Source organism: Leopardus geoffroyi, chromosome C1 (assembly GCF_018350155.1).
Source record: "Leopardus geoffroyi isolate Oge1 chromosome C1, O.geoffroyi_Oge1_pat1.0, whole genome shotgun sequence".
Classification (NCBI taxonomy): Eukaryota; Metazoa; Chordata; class Mammalia; order Carnivora; family Felidae; genus Leopardus; species Leopardus geoffroyi.
Window position 1 is genome coordinate 20,808,184 of NC_059328.1, and position 27,762 is coordinate 20,835,945.

At 41.5% G+C, this 27,762-nt stretch overlaps 1 protein-coding gene and 1 long non-coding RNA gene across 2 annotated transcripts; one reads left to right on the forward strand and one right to left on the reverse strand.

Moving 5' to 3' along the window:
- Positions 1-26,194, forward strand: FAM76A (family with sequence similarity 76 member A). Its single transcript, XM_045476275.1, has 9 exons — positions 1-421; positions 1,731-1,795; positions 5,131-5,185; positions 5,930-6,082; positions 9,023-9,180; positions 13,626-13,712; positions 19,429-19,564; positions 23,012-23,113; positions 23,866-26,194. Exons 1-9 carry the CDS (start codon positions 341-343, stop codon positions 23,950-23,952), a joined length of 924 nt encoding a protein of 307 aa, XP_045332231.1. The 5' UTR covers positions 1-340; the 3' UTR covers positions 23,953-26,194.
- On the reverse strand, positions 20,805-21,579 carry LOC123597455. The gene is made up of 2 exons (XR_006712128.1): positions 21,439-21,579; positions 20,805-20,903 (listed from the first exon to the last, which is right to left on the reverse strand). It is a non-coding gene; the product is annotated as an uncharacterized LOC123597455 (long non-coding RNA).
- Positions 26,195-27,762: the final 1,568 nt, after the last annotated feature.

Genomic DNA, 27,762 nt, shown 5'->3' on the forward strand with positions numbered 1-27,762 from the left:
AAGGTACCTCCTAGTGGCGCCCCCGCGTGACTGCGCTTTACATAATCGGGGCCGCGCGCGTCATAAGTGGCGTACTCCAGTTCAGGCCGAATCAGAATTGTCCCAAGCTCCGTGTTCTGCCCCTTTGTGCTTGATGGACGTCGAAATGAACCAGTGAACGGGCGACCAGCGCCGCCGCGCCCGCCCAGATCCGCCCGCACTCGCCGGCCCGCCCGCCTGCCGCAGCCCGCAGCCTGCTGCCGCCGCCGCTGCCGCCGACGCCGCCGCCAGCTTGTCCCTTAGACTGTCAGATAAAGCGGTGGGCCAGTCGGCTGGGCGGTGAGCGCGGCCCGGGCCGGACATGGCGGCGCTCTACGCCTGCACCAAGTGCCACCAGCGCTTCCCCTTCGAGGCGCTGTCTCAGGGGCAGCAGCTGTGCAAGGTGCGCGGGCTGGGGCGGCGGCCGGGAGCTGGGACGCTAGAGGCTCGGCCCGGAGCCCCCTGTTCTGCGGGGCCGCCCGGCGGGGTCCCCCGGGCAGGGCGTGGCAGGCCCGCTTAGCTGAGGCGCCGCACCCGCTCCGCTGGGGGCCAGCGGGGCACGTGGGGGAGTCCCGGGCGCCGTCCAGGCCCCCGCGGCAGGCGTGTCCGGGTGCTTAGCAACCGCGAGGGATTGTTCTCGGACCCCGTAAGGTCTGGGGAGGGGACAGCGGGTCCCCGGCCTGACCCGGACCAGCCGTACCGAGCTCCCTCTTGGGCTGGCTTCCCCGCCGCTGGTTGCACACTGAGGGACCGCCTGCCTTGCCTGGGGACTGAACTCCAGAGTTGGGTGCTGCCTAGGACGAGAGTCTCCAACTCGGGCGCCTCACGGGCACTTTCCGGCCAGTCTGAGAGACGGAGGTAGCGAGGCTTTATAGAAAAGCCCCCAAATTAAGCGCACGAAGTAAAAGGATTTTTCAGCATCCAGTTGGTGACCTTCGATCCTGGCCCTAATCAGCTACTATTCAGTTTTTACCCTTGAAGGCCCAAGTTCTTTTTTTTTTTTTTTTTTTTCGTTTGAGTTGTTTGCATCCTGCTTTGCCTTTTTAAATTAATAGAAGTGCTGTGAGGTGACAGTTAAAAGTCACGAAGCCGTCCTGCGAGTGATTTGAGATATTCTCAGATAATCCAGAGTTTGTCTCTGGTATGGGTAAACTCGTAATTGTATGTCACCGTTGCCTCAAATGGCTATGACTTTGTCACTCTGTTTACTGGGTAGGAGAGAACGCAAGTGTTTGGGTGCCTTTATTTTTTTGGTCTTTATATAAATAAAAATATATATACATTTGAGATATATATATATATATATATATATATATATATATAATGACTTTAAGGAAGTTTCATATAGGTCAGCAATAATGATTTTAACTTAGCATTTCATTTCACAAGTGAACCTGGTCAAAAATCAAACAGTGGAAGTGGCAGAACCGGAACTAGAATCCAGGGCTTCTGATTCCCAGTCTGAGACTTATTCATACATACTTTGGTTTTACAATTTATGACTAGTTCCATATAAATTCTTTCTTAACTTCCACATCAGTGCAGGGCAGTGATGCCAGTATTACAGAAGAGAAAAATAAGGCACAGAAAGTTCAAGTGACTCACTCAAGCACAGTGGCTATGCTGGGAATAGTACCCAGGTCTTCTGCCTCCTACTGAAGGCTGTTTCCATTTCTGACTGCCTTTTAAATTATATCCTCATTTCATTTCAGGAATGTCGGATTGCACACCCTGTTGTGAAGTGCACCTACTGTAGGACTGAGTACCAGCAGGAGAGGTACAGTTTTTATTGACCACGAAAGATGTTTGCAGGCTTTTTCCTCTTAATTAGTTGCTGTTCAATGTACAGATCTGTAATTGATTGCATTATACCCGGATTCTGCAGGGTTTTTTTTTTTTTTTTATTATAACACATTGATGAATATAAAACACACATATTGTTCCCTAGTTATCCATGGATTGCTTAAAATTTTTTCATGACTTTTTAAAGTAATCTCTGCACCCAACAGGGGCTCGAACTCACAACTCCAAGACTGAGTCGAACGCTTCACTGACTGAGCCAGCCAGGTGCCCCTTGCTTAAGTTTTTAAAGTTACTTTTCAGATCCTTGATCATTTTATATTGTGGTTATGATCTTTGTGACACTAAGAAACCACAATTGTAAAACATGAGCCTTAGGTTTCATTATGCTTATACTCAAAGCTTGAAGAATTTATAAGCCAAAAGAAGACACTTTTGGAAATGTGCCTATTCTGATAAAGGGTTTGTTAGCCTTAGCCACATTTGAAATTTACTTGCCTTATGTAAATCTCATTTTTAAAAATGTGAAAAACATTTAGTTGTAAGTGAACACATATCTTTGGGAGACTTTTTTAACAGCAGCAGAGTGGTTTATTGGTTTTCAATAGCAGCAAAGTTGTTTATGGGTATAGTTAAGTTCTGTGGGCCTGCAACTGTAGGTCATAGTTCCTTAAAGCAGGGTGGGGTCTATTTGTTAACTCACACATAGACCTAGAAACCTAATTTTAATCAGCCTTATTTCAATTCTGGGAACATTTTCCCCAACATTTTATTATGGATATTTTCAAACCAGAAAAAGTTGAAAGAATTAAATGGTAAACACTCATATACCTACCACTTCGATTCTACAGTTTACATTTACTTTATGTACATCATCTATCAACAATGTATTTTTTTTTTAACTTGAGAGAGAGAGAGTGAGCGGGGGAGAGGGGCAGAGGGAGAGAGAGAATTCCAAGCGGGCTCTATGTGCAGTGTGGATCCCTATGCAGGGCTTGATCTCAAGACCCTGGGACTGTGATCTGAGCTGAAATCAAGATTTGGGTGCTCAACCAATTGAACCACCCAGGCGCCCCTTCAGTGTATTAATCCATCTTATTTACGATTCATTTTAAAGTTGTGGACATCAGTATACTTGATCCTAAATACTTAAGCATGCATTTCGTTAACAAAGTTTGATATTTGTTTACGGTCCTTTATTTTTTTAGAGGTAAAATTTGTGCACAGTGAAATGCTCAAATCTTAAGTACATCATTCGATGAGTTTCGCAAACAGTATATCGATCTGTAACCCTCAACCCTTTAAAATATAGAACATTAGGGGCGCCTGGTTGACGCAGTCGGTTAAGCGTCCGATTTCAGCCAGGTCACGATCTCGCTGTCCGTGAGTTCGAGCCCCGCGTCGGGCTCTGGGCTGATGGCTCAGAGCCTGGAACCTGTTTCCGATTCTGTGTCTCCCTCTCTCTCTGCCCCTCCCCTGTTCATGCTCTGTCTCTCTCTGTCCCAAAAATAAATAAACGTTGAAAAAAAAAAATAAAAAAAAAAAATAAATAAAATAAAATATAGAACATTACCGTCAGCCCAGAGTCCTCTCATGCTTCATCCCACTCAATCTCCACTCTTCTTGCTTCCCCCGTGCAACTACTGTTCTGATTTTCCTTCCCACCGTAGATCAGTTTTACCTGTTTTAGCCCTTCATAGATACGGAAACATATAAAACATAATCTAGAAGCTTTATGTTTCAGCCTTTATATTTGGGTCCATGATCCACCTTGAATTAATTTTTGGGTGTAGGGTGAGATATGAATTTACACCATACATAAAAATTGATTCAAGATGGAGGTACCTGGCTGGTTCAGTTGTTGGAGCACGCAACTCTTGATCTCGGGGTTGTAAGTTCAAGCTGCAGGTTGGGTGTAGACATGACTTAAAAAAATAAAATCTTAAAAAAAAAAATGATTCAAGATGGATCATAGGAGTGGTTTCCCTTTTTTCCTCTTTTTCTAAAGTTTATTTATATATCTTGAGAGAGAGAGCACAAGTCGAAGAGGGGCAGAGAGAGGAGAGAGAGAATCTGAAGCAGGCTCTGGCGCAGTCAGTGTGCAGAGTCCGACGTGGGGCTTGAATCCAAGAAACCGCGAGATTATGACGTGAGCTGAAATCAAGAGCCAGACACTTGACTGAGCCACCTGCGTGCTCCGAAATGACTTTTCTTTGTTTTCCAAGATGTCAGGAGCATTTGTATATATTGATACCTATAAATCCCACTTCTTCAGTAATAAATCTAAGTATAAACTAAAAGTTCAACATTCCAGAATCACCGATGTGAATCCTTTTTCTAGAGGTTTCTTTCGATACGCCTCACATCTTGTCCTGTCTCTTTAAAATGGCAGAAAATGGCCCTGGAAAATATTTTACTTGAATATCTCACTTTAATTTAAATGTTTTGTACTTTGAGGTCTTTCTTTGTTTTAACTTTATGGTCACTTTTATAGGACTTTGTGGGAAAATAATCACAAAATAGCTAATAAGACTGCATTTTTATGTGATTTTATTTTCAGCCCCAGAATATTGTTTTAACTATTCTTGCACATCAAGCATTTATTGTACCTCTCTTTGTGAAGAATTAGACTTTATTTGAAGATGATTTTTTTCCCCCTAAGGCAGTTTATCAGCTCAGATATTTAGATAATACAGGTCTCTGGACCTTCACAAGACCAAAGATGTTTTTATTTCTATCAGTGCTTAGTTCTTAGAGAAATTGGAAATATTGACAAAATATTTAGTCATAGCATCCATTTTCCCACATCTGGGATTTTCATATGCTTTTACTTACAGAGGAGGGTGTAGACAGAGTAAAGTCAACATGAATAGAATCTCTGAGTTAGTATTCCAAATGCATATACTTCATTCCTCACCTCAAGTTTCTCAGCTGTTCATCTAAATTGAGAATTACTGCTAGTCCATTTCAGTCTAACATAATATTCTTTTGAGGGTCCTGTCCATATTTGCTAGTTTTGTTTAGTGATACTTAGAGATGTGATACTCAGAAATAACTCACTTTATTGTCCACTTTAACCAAAACCTCATTTTATCTGAGCTAATAAAATTAATAACCATAAAATAATGAATAAATAAAAGAGTTAGTGGCCAAATACTTAACTTTCAGTTAACCAGGTGTCCAGGCCAAATATCACCTTGGCACTTAGCAATGAGCAAATTCTGTGGGCTTAAGGAGGAATCAGTTTTCAGATATTGTAAGCGAAGCAACTTTTTTCTCATAAAAGCATTGTGTCTCTTTTTTCCTTAACAGTAAAACCAACACAATATGCAAGAAGTGTGCACAGAATGTGCAGTTATATGGAACAGTAAGTAGAGTTTCTCTGTACCTAACAGTGAGTACTTGGGTTTCTTGGAACCTTACATTCTGTGGATTATTTATATAACCACCATATTTTTATTAGAATATCTTATGTGTAAATACTTTCTCAGAAAAGTTTATCTAGCCCTTGAGCTTTTGAACCTAGCTAATACTTACTGAGAAGTTCTGTGTTTATGTTCATGATGGCGGGATTGTCGTTATAATTTTCCTTGAGAGCTTCGGAAACCAGTATGGAAAGAGGTTGGGAAAGATGGATCCTACAATGTGACGTCTTTGTTTGGTAGCAGTTGACTGTTCGTTTTGATGACTTTTTTAGGGGGGAAGGGGTCTCTCTGTGTTAGGATTCTATATTATGTCCTTGCAGGCATTCTCCCAGCCTGTTTATACGGTGATAATGGCAAAGAGGCCTTTCCAGAAATTTGGAAGCACTTACTGGTTTCTCCAAAGAACTGGTTCTGTTGAATTTCTTACAGAAGTCCCAGCATATACTCTAGTGGGGTTTTGTTATTTGTTAATTTATTTGTTTTAAAATCAATAGTCCTGTGCAGAAAATCACTTTACATAGTATTAGGAATTGGGCTTCATTTGATCAGTGTAGAAGGAAATTTATGAAGTTGGGAATACATTTTTACAATGACTGATGAACTGTATAATAGGAATTATTGCTTTAAAAAATGCAGTGGTATTTTATAATATACTTAGTTGACCCTTTTTTTCCCCTCTCTTTCAGCCCAAACCTTGTCAGTATTGCAACATAATTGCAGCATTTATTGGCAACAAATGCCAGCGCTGCACAAATTCAGAGAAGAAGTATGGACCACCCTATTCATGTGAACAGTGTAAGCAGCAATGTGCATTTGACAGGAAGGATGATCGAAAGAAGGTAAATCTCTGTGTTTTGTTTTGTTGATTTTTTTTTTTTTTTTTTTTTTTTCTTTCTGAGAAATTAAGTTTGGTCAATTGTGTCAAAAAGAAATCACAACAGGGCCGCTGGCTGGCTCAGTCAGTAGAGCATGCGACTCTGGATCTCATGGTTGTGGGTTTTGGCCCCATGTTGGGTGTAGAAATGACTTAAAATCTTTAAAAAAAAAAAAAAAAAGGCATATAACAAAGAAATCTCCGTTCCTGTCCTAGTTGTTCTTGAACTTGAAGATTTTCAGCCTTTGTTTTCATTTAGCAAATGTGGACCATTATATTCTTTAAAAAAAAAAAAAAAAAAAAAAAATATATATATATATATATATATATATATACATAAAAATACATATATATGTGTGTGTGTGTGTGTGTGTGTGTATATATATATATATATATATATATTTTTTTTTTTTTTTTTTTTTTTTTTTTTAAGTAATGTCTACACCCAACGTGGGGCTTAAACTTCTGACCCTGAGCTCAAGAGTCACATGTTCTGACTGAGCCAGCCAGGCATCCCTGGACCATTATATTCTAATATTACATGAGCTGGTATTTCATGAGAATCTTAATTAACAGTGATCTGTACCCTGTATAAGTAAAGCGATGATTGGCAAAATTCTATAGAACTCTGTAAAGGAGAGACTGTGACTTAGGATACACTTGTATTACCAGTTTCACTATCTGACTGTTTCAAGTGTTTCTATCTGTTGAAGTTAAAAATTCCAAGATGACATAGAGGAGAGCTCTAGGTGGAGTGATGGTACCTTAGTAAACTAAAAACGGTTTAGATTTGTTCTGTTTAAAACCCTCCAGTGGCTTCCAGCTGCTCTTAGAACAAATCCCAACCCCCTTCCCTGGTGCACATTGCCCATACCTGCCTCTCAGTCTCTCCTGACGTTATACCTCCCGCCTGTCACCTTGTTTCAGCCACACTGACCACCTTTTAGCCCTTCAAATGTGCCAGTTTATTCCTACCTTTGCACTGGCTATCATTTTGCCTGATAACACCCATCAGTTCTTAATTGGTTCCTCATGCTCAGATGCTACTTCCTCACAGAGCCCCTTTACTAACTCACTCACCCCCTATCATATTACCCTGTTTTGTTGTCTTCACAGCATAACATTGTGAGAAATTATCTTGTTTATTTGCTTATGTTTGTCTACCTTCACTAGAACGTGAGCTCCTTGTCCATCTTGTTCTCTGCCACATTTCCAGTGGCCTGGCACATAGTAAGTGCCCAAAACAAACAAACATATATACATACACATACACACACACACAGATACACACAACACACACACACATACATATGTATGTATATATATATATATATTTACTTGTTTTGATAAGAGTCATACTTTATCAAGAACTATTTCTTCCCCCTTTTTTAGTCATCTTACCTGACACTGTCAAAATATTAATCTGAAATATATTTCCAGCTTACTGTTTTTTACTGAGAAAAATTGTGCTTCTCATTTTCTACTTTTTAAAAAGTAAGTGAAGTGGGGTGCCTAGGTTACTCAGTCGGTTAAACATCCGACTTCGGCTCAGGTCATGATCTCATGATCTCATTGTTCATGAGTTCAAGTCCTATGTTGGGTGAGCTCGAGCCCCGCTTTGGGCTCTGCACTGACAGTGTGGAGCCTGCGTGGAATTCTCTCTCTCTTGCTCTCTCTCTCTGCCCCTTGTAGGATACTCTTTCTTCCTCTCTCTCTGCGTCTTGCTCATACTCTCTCTCTTTCTAAAATAAATAATTAATTAATTTTAAAAAGTGAAGTGATTATTTATTTTTTAAATTGAGGTATAATCAACATATATCAGTTACTTTTTTTTTTTTTTTTAATTTTTTTTTTTCAACGTTTATTTATTTTTGGGACAGAGAGAGACAGAGCATGAACGGGGGAGGGGCAGAGAGAGAGGGAGACACAGAATCGGAAACAGGCTCCAGGCTCTGAGCCATCAGCCCAGAGCCTGACGCGGGGCTCGAACTCACGGACTGCGAGATCGTGACTTGGCTGAAGTCGGATGCTTAACCGACTGCGCCACCCAGGCGCCCCAACATATATCAGTTTCAAATATACAGCATGTTGATTTGATACTTGTATATATTGGAAAGTGATCACCACAATAAGTCCAGTAAATATCTGTCACCATACACAGTTACGGGATTTTTTTTCTTGTGATGAGAACTTTTAAGATCTACTCTCTTAGCAACTTTCAAATATGCAATATAGTATTACTAACTATAGTCACCATACTGTACATTACATCCCCATGATTTATTTATCCTTTAACTAGAAGTGTATACCTTTTGACTACTTTCACCCATTTCACCTACCCACCACTCCCCACCTCTGGCAACTAGCAATCTCTTCAGTAAATATTTTTTTTAATGAAGGAATGCAGTACAGAAACTTTTTCAGTGTCCAGAGGTACTTTTCAGAGATGCTTACGCTCATGAGAACTGACTCCTGTGAACCAAATTCATTAATTTATCATGGGAGGATATTAACTCTCCAGTGACCAGAAATACTCCTGCCTGCCAACCAGAGCACCTTTTCCCTGAATTAAGATACTGGAGAAGCTGAATTAGGAATCACGAGGTAGCATATGATGATAGTCGGAGTATAAGCTCTGCAGTCCTACTGACCTGGGCTAGCTGAATGGTCCTGGACGAGTTACTTACTCTTATTAGGCATCAATGTCATCACCTTTCCAGTGGGAATCACAGTAGCTGCTGAATTCACAAGGACATAGGGGGATTTAATTGAGGTTGAGGACTTGCCTAAGTTCACACACCTCCTAAGTGGCAGAATTGGGACTTAACCCAGAGGTCCGGAGCTCCCAATAGCTCCATTCTGTACTACATTCTCTCTTCTTCATGTTTGTCTCCTTGTCTTTCAGGTAGATGGGAAATTGCTGTGCTGGCTGTGCACACTGTCCTACAAACGGGTCCTTCAGAAGACCAAAGAGCAGAGGAAACACCTGAGCAGCTCTTCCCGTGCCAGCCACCAAGAGAAGGAACAGTATAGTCGACTGAGTGGTGGCAGCCATTATAACAGGTATCCCCAAGGTGCATGAGATAGGACTAGAGGTACCTATTGGTCAGACGGAATACACAATTAGCCATGGAAGAAACCATTTGGTATCAATTTTCCTCTTCTTTTCTCTCTAGTTACTAGCCTTAGGAGGAATCTCCTTGGTCACATTGGACAGTTCATGTATCTTCCAAGTGCCAGAGAGATTTCCATAAGGTATTAGGATTTACTGACTTGGTTTGTCTTGTGTCTGGAAAGTTTGTGAAATTGTTCTGCTTTGACTATAATGCTCCCCTCACCCTTGCAGTGGATTATCTCCTTAGAAGACTGGGCATGTCACTTTCTGAGGGATGCAGCTTTTTTTAATGCATAGTTGGCCAGGAGGTTGGGAGCTGTTCTAGGTTTGTCCTGGTGGGAATCCAGTCAAAAAGATGTCCTTTCATTGTCGTCTTAAGCTTCCTTTCAGAGTATCTGTAATGTTGTTAAGAGTTCTGGCTTTCGATTGAATCCTGACTCTGCCAGGTTCTCTGTGTGGGATCTTGGGCAAGCTTGTTCATCTTTAAAATAGGGAAATAATAATATTACCTCATGGAATTGCGGAGATAAATTATATAGTGCATGAATAGTGGTTTGCTTTATAACTGGCATATAGGAAGCATTCAATATATTTTAATTACTGTTTGTTATTGTTACCATTATGATTTTGTTTGTTCATTATTATTAAGTACTCTCATGGGCCAGTGACTCTGCTAGGAAGGCAGAGATGAATAAAAGAATCATGCTGCTCACCAAGAGTATGCAGTCTGGTAGGGAAGACAGACCTGTAATCAAATCATTGCATTATAATTCGATGAGCACCACAGTGGAAACATCAAGATGCAGGCATGAGAGGCAGTAGTAATTAACTGCCTTGGGGAGTCAGGCAAGAGAGGCTCAGAGAAGAGCTGGGTTGGGGCTGGATTTTAGGATGAGTTGGAATCATCAGATCACGGATGGGCAGAAGCATCCTAGGCTGAGGGAATAGTGTGTGCAGAGAAATGGAGGGCGTAAGACCACACGGCCCTGAGGAGTTGCAGGTCCTTTTATATTGCTGGAGCTTATGTTTGGGAGCCAGGGAATGGGAGAGAAAGGGATTCTGAAAACGTTAAGGAGCATGAACCTGACCCTGATTATTGTGGAGAAAACATTGGAAGAAAAAGAGACCGGAGCCTAGTTAAGAACCTGTTTTGTAAGAGTCCACAGTAAGATGTATTAATATTAGAATCTCAACTGAGGCCATGGCACCAGAGATCAAAGAGGCAGATTCATGGGGTGCCTGGGTGGCTTAGTTGGTTAAGCATCTGATTTTGGCTCAGGTCATGATCTCCCGGTCCATGAGTTTGAGCCCCACGTCGGGCTCTGTGCTGACAGCTCAGAAGCCTGGAGCCTGCTTCAGATTCTGTGTCTTCCTCTCTCCCTGCCCCCTTCCCTGCTCGTACTCTCTCTCTCAAAAATAAAAATAAAAAAAGAGGCAGATTCAGGAAGATACTTTAGAGGGAGAATTATGAGAAACTTAGATAATTTAATGAACAGGTAGATGGGCAGGAGTTGGGTGAGTAAAGAATCATTCTCAGGTTTCTTACTTGGGTGAATAGGTATATTCTTTAACTGAAAGAGAATACAGGAAGAAAAGAGAAGTTCAGTTTTTTTGTTTTTTTTTTTTAAAGTTGAGGTTGGAGCATCAAGAACAATTTTGTGGGAGCTTTAGCCTAAAACTCAGAAGAAAGGTTTGGAGCACATAAGAGTCAGTAGGAATAGAAGTTATTATAAAGTACAGATTCCTGCAACTTCATCCCAGAGTTTAATTCAGTAGGACCTAGGATAGAGTCCATGAATCTGCATTGTTTTACAAACATCCTGGATGATTATGGTACAGGTGATCTGGGGAACGCCATATCCAGCCCATATGATAAGTAGTTGTTTAAACCATGCTCTTTGATGATAGAATTCAAGTTGGAGACTGAGAACAGAATTCTAGAAGCACTCAAGAAGGATGGAGTGAATATTTGCAAACCATATACCTAATAAGCGGTTAATATCAAAAATATATGAAGAATTCATACAACTGAATAACAAAAAAAGCGCAAATAACCCAATTAAAAAATGGGCAAAGGACCCGAATAGACATTTTTCCAAAGAATATATACAATAGATACATACAGAGGTGCTAAACATTGCTAATCATCAGGGAGATGCAAACCAAAACCACAATGAAATATTACCCCACATCTGTTAGGATGGCTGTTATCAAAAAGTCAAGAGGGGTGCCCAGCTGGCTCAGTTGGTGGAGCATGAGATTCTTGATCTCAGGGTTGTGAATTGGAGTCCACTTTGGATGCAGAGATTGTGAAAGGAAGGAAGGCAGACAGACAGACAGACAAAAGATAACAAATGTTGGCAAGGTTGTGGAGAAAAGGGAACCCTATACACCATTAGTGGGAAGGTAAATTGGTGCAACCATTGTGGAAAACAGGATGGTGGTTCCTCAAAAAATTGAAAACAGCTACTATATATTTGATCTAGCAATCATTTATGAGTATATATATCCCAAGGAAATGAAATCAGTATCTTGAAGAGCTATCTGCACCCCCAGGTTCATTGCAGCTTTATTCATAATAGCCAAGATATGGAAACAATATAAATGCCCTACAATGAATGAACGGATAAAGAAAATGTGATACACACACACACACACACACACACACACACACACACACACACACAGAGTTTGTGGTATCACTTTTACAAGGAATCTTTTTAAAAAGCCAATTTCATAGAAACAGAGACTAGAATGATGGTCTCCAGGGGCTGGGGAAGGAGGAAATGGGGAGATTTAGGTCAAGGGGTATAAACTTTAAGTTATAAGAAGAGTAGGTTCTAAGGATCTGATATACAGCAGAGTGGCTATTCTTATTATGATACTATATACTTGAAGATTGCTGGGGCGCCTGGGTGACTCAGTCGGTTAAGCATCCAACTTCAGCTCAGGTCATGATCTCATGGTTCGTGAGTTCGAGCCCCATGTCGGGCTCTGTGCTGACGGCTTGGAGCCTGGAGCCTGCTTCGGATTCTGTGTCTCCCTCTCTCTCTGTCCCTCCCCTGCTCATGCTCTGTCTCTGTCTCAAAAATAAATAAAAACATTAAAAAAAAAATTGCTGAGAGTAGATTGTAAGCATTCTTGCCATAAAAAAAAAAAGTTATGTGAGGTGATGGATGTGGTAATTATCTTAATCTTGGTGATTATTCCATAACATACATGTTTATCAAAATGTTATGTTGTACACTTTACATGTATACAATTTGTCAGTTATTTCTCAGTAAAGTTGGAAGGGCGGTTAAGGATGGCATGGTCAGTGGTATCAAATATTGAAAAGAGATCAAGAAAGAAAGGGTCTTACTCGAGGGTGAACTCATTGACTCTATAACTGATTTTTAGTGGTTTGTGGGACTCAGATATCAGTAGATTCACAGAACTATCCTGAAGAAGAACTGGATTAGGGGTTCAACCTGGTATCTAGTCCTCGCTTCACTATTGACTAGCTATATATCCTTGGGAAGGTCACTTAAACTTGATGAGCCTCAGTTTCTGCAGAGTAGAAATAGTGCCTTGTATATACCTCACAGACTTGGAAGATGTGCATGAAACATTAAATGTGAAAGTACTTTCTTAAACTGTAAGGTAGGTTTTACTTCTTATTAAAAATTTAAAAAACATTTTTTTTAACGTTTATTTATTTTCAAGAGACAGAGCATGAGCAGAGGAGGGGGAGAGAGAGAGGGAGACACAGAATCTGAAGCAGGCTCCAGGCTCTGAGCCGTCAGCACAGAGCCCGATGCGGGGCTCGAACTCACAAACCATGAGATCATGACCTGAGCTGAAGTCTGACACTTAACCGACTGAGCCACCCAGGCACCCCACGTCTTATTAAAATTTTATTGACTCTGTTCCCGTAGTTGTTAATAAAGCAGATAATATTTAATTAAAGGTAAGAATTTTGGAGGTCTCTGGAAGTGAGCTACCCATGCATCCAGGACCTATGAAATCAGCACCTCAGTGGATTTTAAATTTTTTTTTTTTTTTCAACGTTTTATTTTGGGGACAGAGAGAGACAGAGCATGAACGGGGGAAGGGCAGAGAGAGAGGGAGACACAGAATCGGAAACAGGCTCCAGGCTCTGAGCCATCAGCCCAGAGCCCGACGCGGGGCTCGAACTCACGGACCGCGAGATCGTGACCTGGCTGAAGTCGGACGCTTAACCGACTGCGCCACCCAGGCGCCCCACCTCAGTGGATTTTAATAGTCAAGAATAATTAGCTCTTTCATGGAGGAGCTGTGATATTACATTGGTCCTGTTTGAACAAACTTTTGTTGTGATGTTTTATAAGTCTTTGATTTCTAATTTGTGTTTCTCTGTTTTTGCCATTAAAAGCCAGAAAACACTTTCTACATCTTCAATTCAAAATGAAATCCCAAAGAAAAAATCCAAGTTTGAATCAATCACAACCAATGGAGACAGGTAAGCCAATTGGTATGTGTGCATGCTTCCATTTGAGTTACTGCATATACAGTTCCTGAAACAGGAATACATTCCAGGGTGTGCTTTGGACCTAGTCTAGGGTTGTTATTGAGCCTCCGAGGGTCACTCCATTAGCCACTTGATATCTTATGAGTAAGCAAACAGTGCTGCTATTTGTTTATAACTCTAATCTTGTCATTAAAAGACAAGCACGTATAACAATTTAATAGCAACTGAATTCTGCGATCAACATATAACTCTCCCACACTAATTCTAAGAAGTCAGGAGCTATATGCTTTTCATTGTGTTCTGTGCCTCTGGCAGGGCCAGAGTTGGTATTGAGAGGTGGAGCAGAGACAAGTTGGGAGTTAAGGCAGTGTTCTTAGTCTAATTCATGCTTCCTTAGTATGCAGAAAGCCCAGGGCAGCTACTGAATCAGCAGAGAATGAGATGCATTTGAATATTTTTACTGCATTTTAAGCCTGTCTTAAAAGCATATATTTTCTCCTTGCCTTCCTCTCTCCATCTGAATGATGCTTCTTCTTGCAAGCTGCTCTGTCCTAATATCCAGAGTGTCCCGTCTGTGTTGGTACAGTGGGCTGCTTCCCAGCTGAGTCTTGGGGCCAACCATTTTCCTGTTTCTCCAGGCCCAGGCATCCTGCAGTGAGACACTGGCATACTCTTCCTCCAAAGCCTTGAAATCCTCTCCATTCTGAAAACTCCCAGTGTCAGTTCTCCCTCCCAGCAGGTGGTGGGAATGGGAGTAGACTTAGCACATAGGATTGCCAGGACCAAATTTCATCTAGGGGTACACAAAGCATCTATGAAGTTTATTCTTTACTGTTACCTTTTCTATTAAGTTGATTTCAGATTCTACAAGGTACCTTTTTATCCACTAGTATCATTGATTTTATACTTGTTAAATGGAACCTTCTGGAAATGTTTAACTTGGATGTTCAAATTATATGGAGAAAGGAACCATAAAGACCATCAGCTTCACTGTTACTTGAGCAGATATCCTGACCATCATGAAGATTGTCCCATCACCCCTGCCAGCATGCCTGATCCTACAAAAACCATGTCAAGGAGTGAACCTTTCTGAATTCCCTGCCTTTATAAAGGTGTAAGCCAAGAGGTGCCTGGGTGGCTCAGTCAGTTGGGCTTCCGACTTCAGCTTAGGTCATGATCTCATGGTCCGTGAGTTCGAGCCCCGCATTGGCCTCTGTGCTGACAGCTCGGAACCTGGAGCCTGCTTCAGATTCTGTGTCTCCCTCTCTCTGCCCCTCCCCCACTCATGTTCTGTCTCTCTCTGTCAAAACTAAATAAACTTTAAATAAATAAATAAATAAATAAATAAAATAAAGGTCTAAGCCGAGACCCACAGCCTTTAGATTCATCATTTCTGTTTTGTGCTCACTTTTATGACCCAGGTTGTATTTGAATGACCTGGAAAAAGTGCATTCTTAACTTTAGTTTAACCAGCCAGTCCTTAAAGCTGACCTTCTTTTAGATTATTTGTTCTTAAGATACTGCCATTATTCTTGCTGTCCATTGCTATGGATATACAAAGCTAAAAACTTAAGTTTTCTGTTCAGAGTGATATTTTATTTTTTTTTAATTATTTATTATTTTTTTTTTTTTTTCAGCGTTTATTTATTTTTGGGACAGAGAGAGACAGAGCATGAATGGGGGAGGGGCAGAGAGAGAGGGAGACACAGAATCGGAAACAGGCTCCAGGCTCTGAGCCATCAGCCCAGAGCCTGACGCGGGGCTCAAACTCACGGACCGCGAGATCGTGGCCTGGCTGAAGTCGGACGCTTAACCGACTGCGCCACCCAGGCGCCCCCAGAGTGATATTTTAAAAATGTTTATTTTGGGAGAGAGAGAGAGGATGAGTGGGGGAGGAGCAGAGAGAGAGAGGGAGAGAGAGAATCCCAAGCAGGCTCCTCACTGTTGGTGCAGAGCCTGACGTAAGGCTCAGTCCCATGATTGGGAGATCATGACCTGGGCCAGAATCAAGAGCCAATGCTTACCCAGTTGAACCACCCAGGTGCCCCTGTTGAGAGTGTTTTATCACTTCTAATCACCAGCAATGATTGTTTTCCTCAAGTAGGAAATACTGATCCTTACCATGGTCTTTAACAATCTCATCTGGAAAAGATCTAAAAGATCATTTTTTTCTTGAAATGTAGATGCTAGTTTATTAAAATAACTTGCCCTGATAACTTGAAACTTTGGAAAACTTTTCTTCTTCTACAAAAGTTTTTTTCATATACATACAAGTTCCATTTGAATGTTCCTGCATTAGCAGTCTTAACTTACCAATTCCACTTGTTTGCATTTCTTTTAAAAATTCATAGCAAAAGTTAAGTTACATTTTTCCTTTATTTTTACTTTTGTGTAGTTTTTCTTTCTTTTCCCTCACTTTGAAAACATTCTGACAAGCTGTTTTTTGATGGTCCTTTTGTAATGTTATGCAAGCCCCTTTTTTTTTTTTTTTTTTTTTTTACTGAATATCTATCTTGAATTCAGTTCTGTACCAAAGGTTACTGGTCTTGTTTCTGAACTATCTATTGTAGCTGCCTCTTAGCTTTCAGTTGATCGTAGTCCACTTTCCTGGCCCCACTTTGAAAATATCCATATAGGCTCTTGTCCTTTCATTGTTATCCCCTTTTCTGCAAGCTGCTTTCTAACAGCTTTCCATTCTCCTTTCTATTCTACCGTTCTCCACTCTTATTATTATTTTTTTTAATGTTTATTTATTTGAGAGAGAGAGAGAGAGAGACAGAGCATGAGCAGGGAACGGGCAGAGAGAGAGGGAGACACAGAATCTGAAGCAGGCTCCAGACTCTGAGCTGTCAGCATAGAGCCCAACGTGGCGTTTGAACCTACAAAATTGCAAGATCATGACCTGAGCCGAAGTCGGACACTTAACCAACTGAGCCACCCAGGCGCCCCTCCACTCCTATTTTTTAAATATTGAGACATATTTGATTTTTCTCCCCCTATTTCTTTCCCCATTAGTCTTCCATATTGTACTGAGAGAATGCATCACTTTAGGTTTTTTATAAAACCTTTTCTCGAATAGTTTTATACTTCTACAATGCCTCTGGGGGCGCCTGGGTGGCTCAGTTGGTTAAGCGGCCGTCTTTGGCTTAGATCATGATCTCACAGTTCATGGGTTTGAGGCCCACATCAGGCTCTGTGCTGACAGTATGGAGTCTGCTTGGGATTCTCTCTCTGTGCCTGCCTGTCTGCCCCTCCCCAGCTTGTGTGCGCACATGCACGTGCGGGTGCATGCTTTCTCTCTCTCTCTCTCTCTCAAAATAAATACATAAACTGAAAAAAAAATTTTAAATGCCTTGGTCATTTTTTTTTTAGTATCCCGCAAAATTCACAGCCTCCCTCTCATATTTTCTAGTTTGCTGAAATCGTAGCAAAAACTTTTATTTTAAGTTTATGTATTTTGAGAGAGAGAAAGAGTGCACATGTGCAAGAGAGGCAGAGAGAGAGAGAGAGAGAGAGACAATCCCAAGCAGGCTCCATGCTGTCAGTGCAGAGCCTGACATAGGGCTCTCTCTCATGAAGTGTAAGATTTTTTTTTTAATGTTTATTTTTGAGAGACAGAGGCAGAGAACGAGCAGGGGAAGGGCAGAGAGAGAGGGAGACACAGATGAAGCGGACTCCAGGCTCTGAGTTGTAGACACAGAGCCCGACGTGGGGCTCGAACCCAAGAACCATGAGATCATGACCTGAGTCGAAGTCATATGCTTAACCGACCCAGACACCCAGGTGCCCCTCGAACTGTAAGGTCTTGACCTGAGCCGGGTTCAAGAGTTGGATGCTTAACTGGCTGAGTCACCCGGGTGCTCCATAGCAAGAACTTTTCACTTTGAGAAAGATCTGAGTTCATTTCTAGCTTTCCTTCCCTGAGAAAACGTACCAACTACTTTTTGATCTATTTGTTTGTTGTTCCATTGGCAATAAGGCATACCTGTTGATTGTTTCTAAAGGATATTCCTTTCCTTTCTTTGTAGTTTTTTTTTTTAAGAGTTTTTAAGTAATCTCTACACCCAATGTGGGGCTCAAGCCTACCACCCTGAGAACAAGGGTCACGTGCTCCGTGAACTGAGCCAGCCAAGTGCCCCTCCTCATAAAACCCTAGTTTTATTTTATTCTCCATTTGAAATATGCCTGAAAAATTAGACTTACTTGTGTGGCCTTACCCTTTTGTTGGAGATACTTGGAAAGAGACTGGATCTGATTTTCTGCCTTGCTAACCTAGCCATCTGTTTTCATTTGATTTCCAACAGTTCTTATTAGTCAGAAGTTAGAGAGTTAGAAAGGTCAGGCCCTAACAGGACAGACATGACTGGTTTTGTCAACAATAGTGGTATGGGAAAAATCCTCTCTTGAGAAGCAGGTGGGCAGAGCATTAGAAGCTTTTGGGAGCACAAGATTTATACTAGCCCATTACACTGTTTCATTTGTCACTCTAGTTATGGGTTTAAAGAAAATCTTTTGGATTGAGGGAAGACAGTCCCTTGGCAGGTATTGAAACTGGTAGAGGAGACTTTGATGGGTCCTTTCAGCATTTTCTCCTGCTTACCTTGTTTTATTATATTGCTTTTACTTTTCGTCACCCAGTAATTCTGCATATTCATCAGTTAAGAAAGCACCGGTTCACTCTTCTTCTGATGTTCTTCTTACATGCCTCATGTAGATCAAGAGAGAATACTCTTAGCAGTCAACCATGTCTTGTAGCCATAGAAATGTTTGACTTGGTAACTGAGGATGTTCAGTGATTCCACTTGCTATTTGGAGTTTCTACCCATGTAGAGAAATGCTGGTTATTAGCTGTAGTTCAAGATGAACTAGAGTCATTGCTGTATTGATCTAGGGAGTTGCGAATCAATATTCCACTGACTGCTTAGGAAAAACAGGTTTGTGTTTTACTTCAAAAGTTGCCCTGGGAAGGGTAAGGAGGTTTCTTTGGGCAGTCTCTAGAGAAGGGCAGGATTTGACTCTTATGGCAGTGATTCCTTAACTTGTTTTGGGCCTAAGACATCTCTGACCAACCAGGGAACGCTGTGGATCCTCACCCTAGAAACCATCCATTGTATGTATACACCGAATTCTATATGCAACTTCAGGCATTCACAGATTCCCTGGAACTAGGCCTGGTTACAAAACTCTCCAAAAAAGACAGAGTTCACCTGGCACTTTAACAAAATGAAGTGCTCAGGTACTGTTACTGAGAAGAATCTGTTGAAACCCCAGGTTATGGTGTGACTCTGGATTTTATCACCTGTTTCTTTCCTGATTATCACTGGATTCTTGATCTTGGAAGTGGTAGTCAACAGGCCAGTTGCAGTGTAGGGGAAGTTGGCTTCCTTCCTATTAATTTCATCTTTTTCTAATTTTTAAAAGGGACTGACTGCTCCTGGAATGGGATGCAGCAGCTTCTTAACAGCTGCGCCATACATGGTGCTTTGGAGCAGAACATGAAGAACCAAGATCTGATGATCGCCTGGCCTGTGCAGTTTAGCAAATGCTATTGAGTGTGGTGTGTGTGGAGCATTGTACTTCCTGCTGGGAATTCAAATAGTTGCTCCTACTCTGGAGCTTGTAGTCAAGTGGTCCATGGTGTGTCTTCAAGTGAAAAAAGGTTTATCCCTCCAAGTTATGATTTTTCCTTCTCCATTCTTCTACTCAGCTTTTCCCCAGACCTGGCCCTGGACTCACCAGGCACTGACCACTTTGTCATCATCGCCCAACTGAAGGAAGAAGTGGCCACCCTGAAGAAGATGCTGCATCAAAAGGATCAAATGATTTTAGAGAAAGAGAAGAAGGTACAGTTTTGTTAATGCCTCTCAGGCCAGAATGGTGCAAGGGTAAGCACGTGGTACCATAGGGCATGGTGCTAACTCTGTTTAACTGATACTTATTTGGTACTGACCACTGATGCTTTGAGGGATCCAGTGTCAAGGTTGGGATATCATGGGAGAGGCTTACTGTCTGCCGAGGTGACTCGTGATCTGCTGTTACTGTGAGAGAGAACCCTCACTCTGCCTTGGTCAGGTGCATTTAGAAAGTTGACTTTTCTCAACATTTGGAGGGAGTTTCACTCATGTTTACCAGGCTTACAGAGGTGATGTGTAAAACTACAGTGCCCCCCTTAATTCACAGGGGGGCATAACTGCTACATTTCTCAGCATGAACTGCCTTGGAAAGTTGTAATCAGAAGGTGCTGAATGAACATGGAGTTGGGACAAGAGGAGGTGGTTATGTAATTGGAATTTTTAATGCTCTCAGGCAAGAACCTGATACCTCCGTCTCTGGTATTGGGATGGCCATGCCCGTGAGACAGTAATACTTAAAATATGTGGGCCAGGTCTCCCTCCTTCCTGGACAATGGTCAGGTAGGCCTTCCTCCATGACTCTTACATCACTTTGCTTCCATTACTGACAACTCCCTGAGTGACCCATTCTTTAAACACATTAACATCTTCAGTTAAGTCTTACCCTGGTCTAACAGTCGTCCTCCTTCTTTAAGGGAACTTTTTACATCCTTCTTGAGATTCAGGTCTATTTCTCTTATTTTTAGGTTATTTTTCTTTTCTTTTTTATTTTAGACAGAGAGAGTGGGGGAGAGTGGCAGAGGGGGAGAGAGAGAGAGGGAGAGGCAGAGGGAGAGAGAATCCCAAGCAGGCTCCATGCTCAATGTGGAGCACAACATGGGGCTTGATCCCAAGACCCTGGGATCATTGCCTGAGCCCAAATTAAGAGTTGGACGCCCAGCTGAGCCACCCAGGTGCCCTTCTTACTTTTAGGTTCCCAAAGAGTATCTTCTTTTTGTCTTAATATATTAGTAACAATAATAGCTAAACTTTTATTGGATACTTAAGTATGTGCCTGACTCTGTTCTAAGTGCCTTCTATGTATTAATCCATTTATCCTCATAACAGACCTTTGAGATAGGAATTACTATTGTCATCATTTTGTAGATGAAAAGTATCCTCCAATATTTTTTCTCTTAGGGTTCCAATCCTTCTCTTAGTTTTCTTTTTTTCTCTGAGGCTGTCTGTTTTCTTGTGCCAAGTTTGGAGTGCTAGGATTCATTCTGAGTGGCTAACAAAGGCATTTATATTGTTAAAATATTTACATGCATTCTGTCCATCTAATTTCGACCTCATTTTATTTTATTTTATTTATTTATTTTTTTTTTTTTTAAATTTTTTTTTTTTCAACGTTTATTCATTTTTGGGACAGAGAGAGACAGAGCATGAACGGGGGAGGGGCAGAGAGAGAGGGAGATGCAGAATCAGAAACAGGCTCCAGGCTCTGAGCCATCAGCCCAGAGCCTGATGCGGGGCTCGAACCCACGGACCGCGAGATCGTGACCTGGCTGAAGTTGGACGCCTAACCGACTGCGCCACCCAGGCGCCCCTTTTAAATTTTTTTTTAATGTTTATTTATTTATTTATTTATTTATTTATTTATTTTTATTTTTTTTTCAACATTTATTTATTTTTGGGACAGAGAGAGACAGAGCATGAACGGGGGAGGGGCAGAGAGAGAGGGAGACACAGAATCTGAAACAGGCTCCAGGCTCTGAGCTGTCAGCCCAGAGCCCGACGCGGGGCTTGAACTCACGGACCACGAGATCATGACCTGAGCCGAAGTCGGATGCTTAACCGAGTGAGCCACCCCGGCGCCCCACGACCTCATTTTATAGATGAGGAAACAGACCCAAAGATATTAAATGACATGTCACATCACACAATTAGTAAATGGCAAGTCTTCCTGACTCTACCATTCTTTCTACTAGGCTATGCTTTCTTCTGCCAGTAAGATAGAGATTCATGGGAAGTTCGAGACCAGTATACTTTCCACTTTACAACATGACTGTCAGATGAAAGCAGACCCAAGTGTATTTTCTTCATAGACAAGATCAGAATAGCACCTAATAAAAGGGTTTTTGCAAAAGAGACAAAATGAACAACTTGTTTCTACTGATTTGCAAAGTGAGGGTTTTAAAAGGAGCAAAAACAAATAGATTGTTTCTCAGCACTTTCAGGATCAAGGTCACACTCCTTGGCTTGGAACACAGGCCCTTCTACAACATACCTGCCTATCTACAGCATCAATGTCACTCTCCATGCTCATCAGTCATTTGAACAAGCTGTCAGTTACTTCACACTCTCTGGCTGTGCCTGTACAGTTTCCTGTGCTTGGATGTCGTTCTCCTTACCTTGTGTGCCAGCTGTACCTCATGTACCTCGAAACTCAGCTCACACATCACTTCCCTGACTTAGATATCTCCTCCCTGCTCCTTGAATAGCATAGTCAATAGAAGAAGGCCTGGGGTTTGAATTCTAGCTCGTCTCTTGCTAACATGTATGAGCATGGCCATGTTATTTAAGCCATTCTTTTTTTTTTTTTTCTAATGTTTTTTATTTATTTTTGAGAGACAGCGACAGTGTGTGAGCGGGGGGAGGAGCAGAGAGAGGGAGACACAGAATCTGAAGAAGTCTCCAGGCTCCGAGCTGTCAGCACAGAGCCCAACACGGGGCTCAAACTCACGAACTGTGAGATCATGACCTGAGCCGAAGTCAGATGCTTAACTGACTGAGCCACCCAGGCACCCCAACTTAAAGCCATTGTTTTCCCATCTGTAAAATGGGAAAAATAATATTGCCCGCCACAGACAGGTTTATCATAGGATTGAATGAAATAATATAATCAAACAGTTTGGGGTGCCTGGCTAGCTCAGAAGAGCATGCAACTCTTGATCTTGGGGTCGTGAGTTCAAGCCCCATCTTAGGTGTAGAGATTACTCAAAAAAAAAAAAATTGTGTGTGTGTGTGTGTGTGTGTGTGTGTGTGTGTGTGTGTGTGTGTGTGTAAATATCAAACAGTTTACCTAGAACAGGGTTAAAAAATTAGTAAATGGCAATAGCTGTTATTCTCCTGGCTTCTCACAGTCAGTCATGTTGTGTTGTATTATAATCACTGATTTATTTGGAGGATTATTGGCAGGTATTAAATACATAAAATTTTTAAAACCTGTCAGTGATGAGGTATCAGAAATGGCTATGTCAGGATTTTGTGTAATTTTTAAGAAATCTTTAGGATAAATAGGATACAGAATTCCCTGGCTTTGGCTTAGTTAGGGATCTTCCGAAGAGCCCTGGATTTCATTAATTTGAGGAACCATTTAGTTCTCTGCTGCCAGAACATTCATCATTGTACTGCACAGAGATTTCTTCAGTCAGTCTGCCTTTTCCCCCCTCTCAGATCACAGAGTTGAAGGCTGATTTTCAATACCAAGAATCTCAGATGAGAGCCAAAATGAACCAGATGGAGAAGACCCACAAAGAAGTCACAGAGCAATTACAGGTGAGTCTGCCCGTTTGTTTGTTTTAATGTTTATTTATTTTTGAGAGAGAGAGAGAAACAGAACATGAGCAGGGGAGGGGCAGAGAGGGAGAGAGAGACACAGAATCTGAAGCAGGCTCCAGGCTCCAAGCTTTCAGCACAGAGCCTGACATGGGGCTCGAACTCATGAACTACGAGATCATGACTTGAGCCAAAGTCAGACACTTAACCAACTGAGCCACCCGGGTGCCCCGAGTCTGCTTGTTTTATGTGATAACCCTGGTGTATTTAGCTGATTGTATTTTAAGTGATTTATCTCTTAGATTTTTTTTTTTTTGTTTTCAAAATATTGACAAAATCATATTTAATCTACCTTATTAGCTGTCTTTTACTATTTCGTTGTTGAGTGTGTTCTGATCTCTTTCCCTCAAAAACTGGAATTAATAAATGTGCATTTTGAGTTTTGGATAAGCCAGATGTGATTCCAGATGTCTGGATTATAAATTCTGTTTATCCAACACGTTAAGGCACTCCACGGTTTGTTTGTGTTGCACAAAGCACCCTTTTGTAACAGTGGATCCCAGGAGATTGAAGTGTGCTGATTAACCTCTAGCAAATACTTCCTTCCCCTGAACCAAGCCCTAGAGCTTTCTGTTGATTTCTGCCTCTAGAATTTGTTCTCTTGCTGACCCTTTACGTTGTCTGCCTTAGCATCTGCATGAAAAACATGTCCTGTCCTGTTAAAATATCCTTGCACTGATTTTTTTGTTTAGGCCAAAAACCGAGAGCTCCTGAAGCAGGCAGCTGCCTTGTCCAAGAGCAAGAAGTCTGAGAAGTCAGGAGCTATCACCTCTCCGTGAGAGACCATAAGGAGGCTCCCAGCCAACAGCGAAGGGGTTCCTGGGTTAGGGTTGGTGACCTGGCTGTTCTCTGTGAATTGCAAGCTTTCTTAAGAAATCTCTATTTTATTACGGTTATCCTTCTTTGTGGGATTGTGGTGGGCTGAATGGAAACACCTGGTTTATGCTGTGTCATGACTGCATGCTTGGATGTTTGGGGTTCCAAGCTCTCTGTCTCATACTCTCACTCCCCCCAACCCCACCCCGAGTACTACTCTCCGTCTCTCTCTCTCTTTTGGCACTACTGTGTGTGTGTGTGTGTGTGTGTGTGTGTGTGTGTGTGTGGCAGTCACTGTTCAATGTTATGTGCAGATTTTTTTTTTTTTTTTTTTTGGTCCATCACATCCTGCCATACCCATGAGCAAATAGTTTGGCATTAATTACATACATATCACTGCCACCCTCTGAACTTTGAAAACTGCCACCTTAAGACTTGGTACAACGGAAGAGGCTTTCTCTCTCCAATAAACCTTTTGCTTCAGGGTATACTCTTGGGTTTTTTTCCAGGTATATTATGTATGACTTTGTACTATGTATAGCCAGAGTTTTATTTATTTTTTAAAAAAAAGAAACTTTTTCTTGATAAAGGAATAATGGTAGCCTAGCTTGTTCTTGTAAAAGTGATGCCTCTTAAAAAGAAAAAAAAAAGCCCTTCTCTCTACCTTTTAGTAAAGGAATAAGACCTTTTCTTGTTACCTTGGAGTCTTAAAAACTGATTGCTACGGTGCAACAATTCAGTGCATCAGTGTGGAGTTAAGTGCCTTTTGGAGGACTTCTTGGAAGAGCATTTAAGGAGATGCTTAGGGGAGGTAGCAAAGATTTGAACAGTCTGTCTTTTTAAGTAAGGGCAGAAAGAAAGGTTGTCCAGGTTTTACTGGACGTTTCCCTCCCCTACCCCTTTCTAGATTGTTTTATGTGACTGATTTTAAATTCTCACACTGCCACTTCTTTTTAAAGAAAAAAAATACCCTTTACTTATATCGGTCGTTACATTGGGCCATTGCCAGAGAGCTTTTTTTTTTAATGAGCAGATTCAAAATGGATAATATTTGAACTACAGAGCATTTTGGGGGTTAGTACGAGCTGCTCAAGTGTGGACTCTGAGTCTGAGCGGGGGAAATGCTGTCACTGTACCTTCTCCCCCTTCCTCCTCATCCATCCCAGCCTGCACACTCCCTGCTTTTAGTGGGAAAAGGGCATTTCTTGAAGACAGGTGCTTGTCAGAAGCAGCTTGGCCTCAGCCAGAATTGTCTGTGTCCACCTTTCCCTTCCTGACTGAGCAGGCACATCGGTTTACTTTTCCGGGAGAGGAGATAGATTTGCACTTCTCGCCATTCTCTCAGGTCCTCCATGGGATGTTTGTGAAAGAAATGAGAGGTGTGTGATGTGCCGTGAAACACAGTAAAATCAACTACCTTGGAATCATTAATGCAGAGGGGTCCTGAGGCTCGAGGTAACCATGAGGACAGATGAACTTTGTACCTCAGTGCACCAAAATTGTAAGCAGTCAGTTTAACTTGCTAGGCATTTCCTAAAAGCCAGTGCTAGTAATCTGTGATAACATTCTCACAAGTGGAGCCATGCACAGAATTGGACAGAAATGTGGAAATGGGTGGCTTCTTTCTGATAAAAGAAACAATGGACCACGTTGCTCATCTATCACTCTAGTAGGGGAGGTCATTTTCCCTTCCAAGCAAGGGAGACGACAGTGCTAAACACTTTTGTAACTTTTTGAATGAGAAACTTTTAGGTAAAGATAAACTGTCAGATAATATTTTTCAGATGCATTTACGTTTGACTCTGGGGAAAAGATTATGAAAAAAAGTTACAGTCATGGTTTTGGGTTTGTTTTTTTTTTAATTTGGAAGACTTGAGAAATTCTGTTTCATGAAGTGACAATATAAAAACACATACTTAGTTTTATACTAAATCTTTTTTTAAGGCGTTGGCATTTAATACAAAGCAGATTCACACATTTTCTAACTTTCCACAAGTTCCAAAAAGTGAAGGAAGAAACCTCAGTCTTGAAGTTTTGGTTTTTAAAAATCATGACACTGTTTTACCATGAAATTGAGTAGCTAACTTTTGGTAACACCTTTTGTTTATTTGTATGTTTGTATAATGGACACTTTGAAACACAGGAATGTTTTGGTTTGTACAAACTTTGAAAAATGTGTGTTAATAAAAATTCAAATTGAGTCAAGTATTGTTGGGTGATTGATTGATTGATTGATTGATTGCCGGTTTACCAGTAGGCATATCCCATTATGCCCTTCAGCCTAGAAAACAGTTTGTCTTGCTTGTTGACTTCAACAGTTAAAAGCCTAACTGTGGTAATAGGGAGCTTCATATCCATCAGAGAATAAACCCATTCTCTTTTTTTCTTCTGTGATTTTATTTTCCAGTTAAAGTGCTTGCTTTGTTATAAACGCTATGCTAGGCAATGAGAATACAGCAGTGAAGAAAATTTATTTCCTCATGGGGCTTCTATTTGGTGAAATATTGGACACCACCACTGTTCCTTGATTTTATATTCACCATTATGAGTCAAAATACAACACAGGATGAATCTTCATAAGGTATGAGTGAGAAGATTTTGAGATACCATCTCAAGCAGAGGAATGTATTAGTTTGAATATTTGGTGCTGGTAATTTTTAAAATTAATAACAGGTGCCTCTCAGACATTGTCACTGCCACATCCTGGTCATTCTGTAGACTCAGCGACAACTTATTTTCTCTCAATAAATTGAAGAAAGTTTTATTTTGTAGGTACTATGGCCTGAATTTGGGGGGGGTTCTCCCCCCAAATTGATGTGTTGAAATCCTAACCCCCAAAGGCGATAGTATTAAGAGGTAGAGCCTGTCTTTGGAAGGTGCTTGGGCCCTGCCTTCACAAATGGAATTAGATACCTTATCTCTACCACCATGTGAGAACCCAGCCAGAAGGCACTGACTGTGGACCAGAAAGAGAGCCATCACTAGAGCGTAACCTTGCTGGCCCCTTGATCTTGAACTTCTCAGCCTCCAGAACTCTTGAGAAATGAATTTCTGTTGTTTACAAGCTATGCAGTGTGTGAAACTTTGCTACAGCAGCCCAAAAAAGAAAAGGCGGTAGGCTATGTTTATGACCATCTTCATTGTGTAAATCCATTTATCCATTTTCTCAGCCTTAAAAATCACTGTAGGGGAAGTATAGAGTATAAACAGAGAAGGATATTTAGTTCTTCAGGAAGGTCTTCAGCCACTCAACCCTCAAAGTTTAGGGCTTTAGTTCCATTCTTTCGGTTTAAGATCATAAGTTACCTGCAGTATAGCTGTCTTCGACTAACGGCCAGCTCAAAGGTCTTGGAGGAGGGGCCGTTTTGGGGAAGGCCCAAACTGTCAGGAGTTGCAGGATATCCTGCTTATTGTTTCTATATAACAAACTACCCCAAAATTTAGTGGCTTAAAGCAAGCATTTAAATATGCCCACAGACTCTGTTGATCAAGAATTTGGACAGGGCACTGTGGGGCTGACTGGTCTTTATTCTACAATGTCTGGGTCCTCAGTTGGGAAGATTCAAAAGCTGAGGGATACTTCCTGGGGCTGGAATCGTCTCTAAAGGTTGTTTATTTATATATTTAGTGCTCGGGCTGGGATTCTGGAAGTCCAGTAATGCTGACTGGAGCACTGACCTGGGACCCCTCCATATATAGCTTGGCCTTCCCCAGCATGGTGGGTCAAGGTAATCAGACTTCTTCCGTGGTGGCTCCAGACTCCCAAACACAAG

Coding starts and splice junctions, on each gene's coding strand:
- FAM76A (XM_045476275.1), top strand. CDS start 341: ATGGCGGCGCTCTACGCCTGCACCAAGTGCCACCAGCGCTTCCCCTTC. Junction 422..1,730: donor AGGGGCAGCAGCTGTGCAAG/GTGCGCGGGCTG, acceptor ATTTCATTTCAG/GAATGTCGGATTGCACACCC. Junction 1,796..5,130: donor ACTGAGTACCAGCAGGAGAG/GTACAGTTTTTA, acceptor TTTCCTTAACAG/TAAAACCAACACAATATGCA.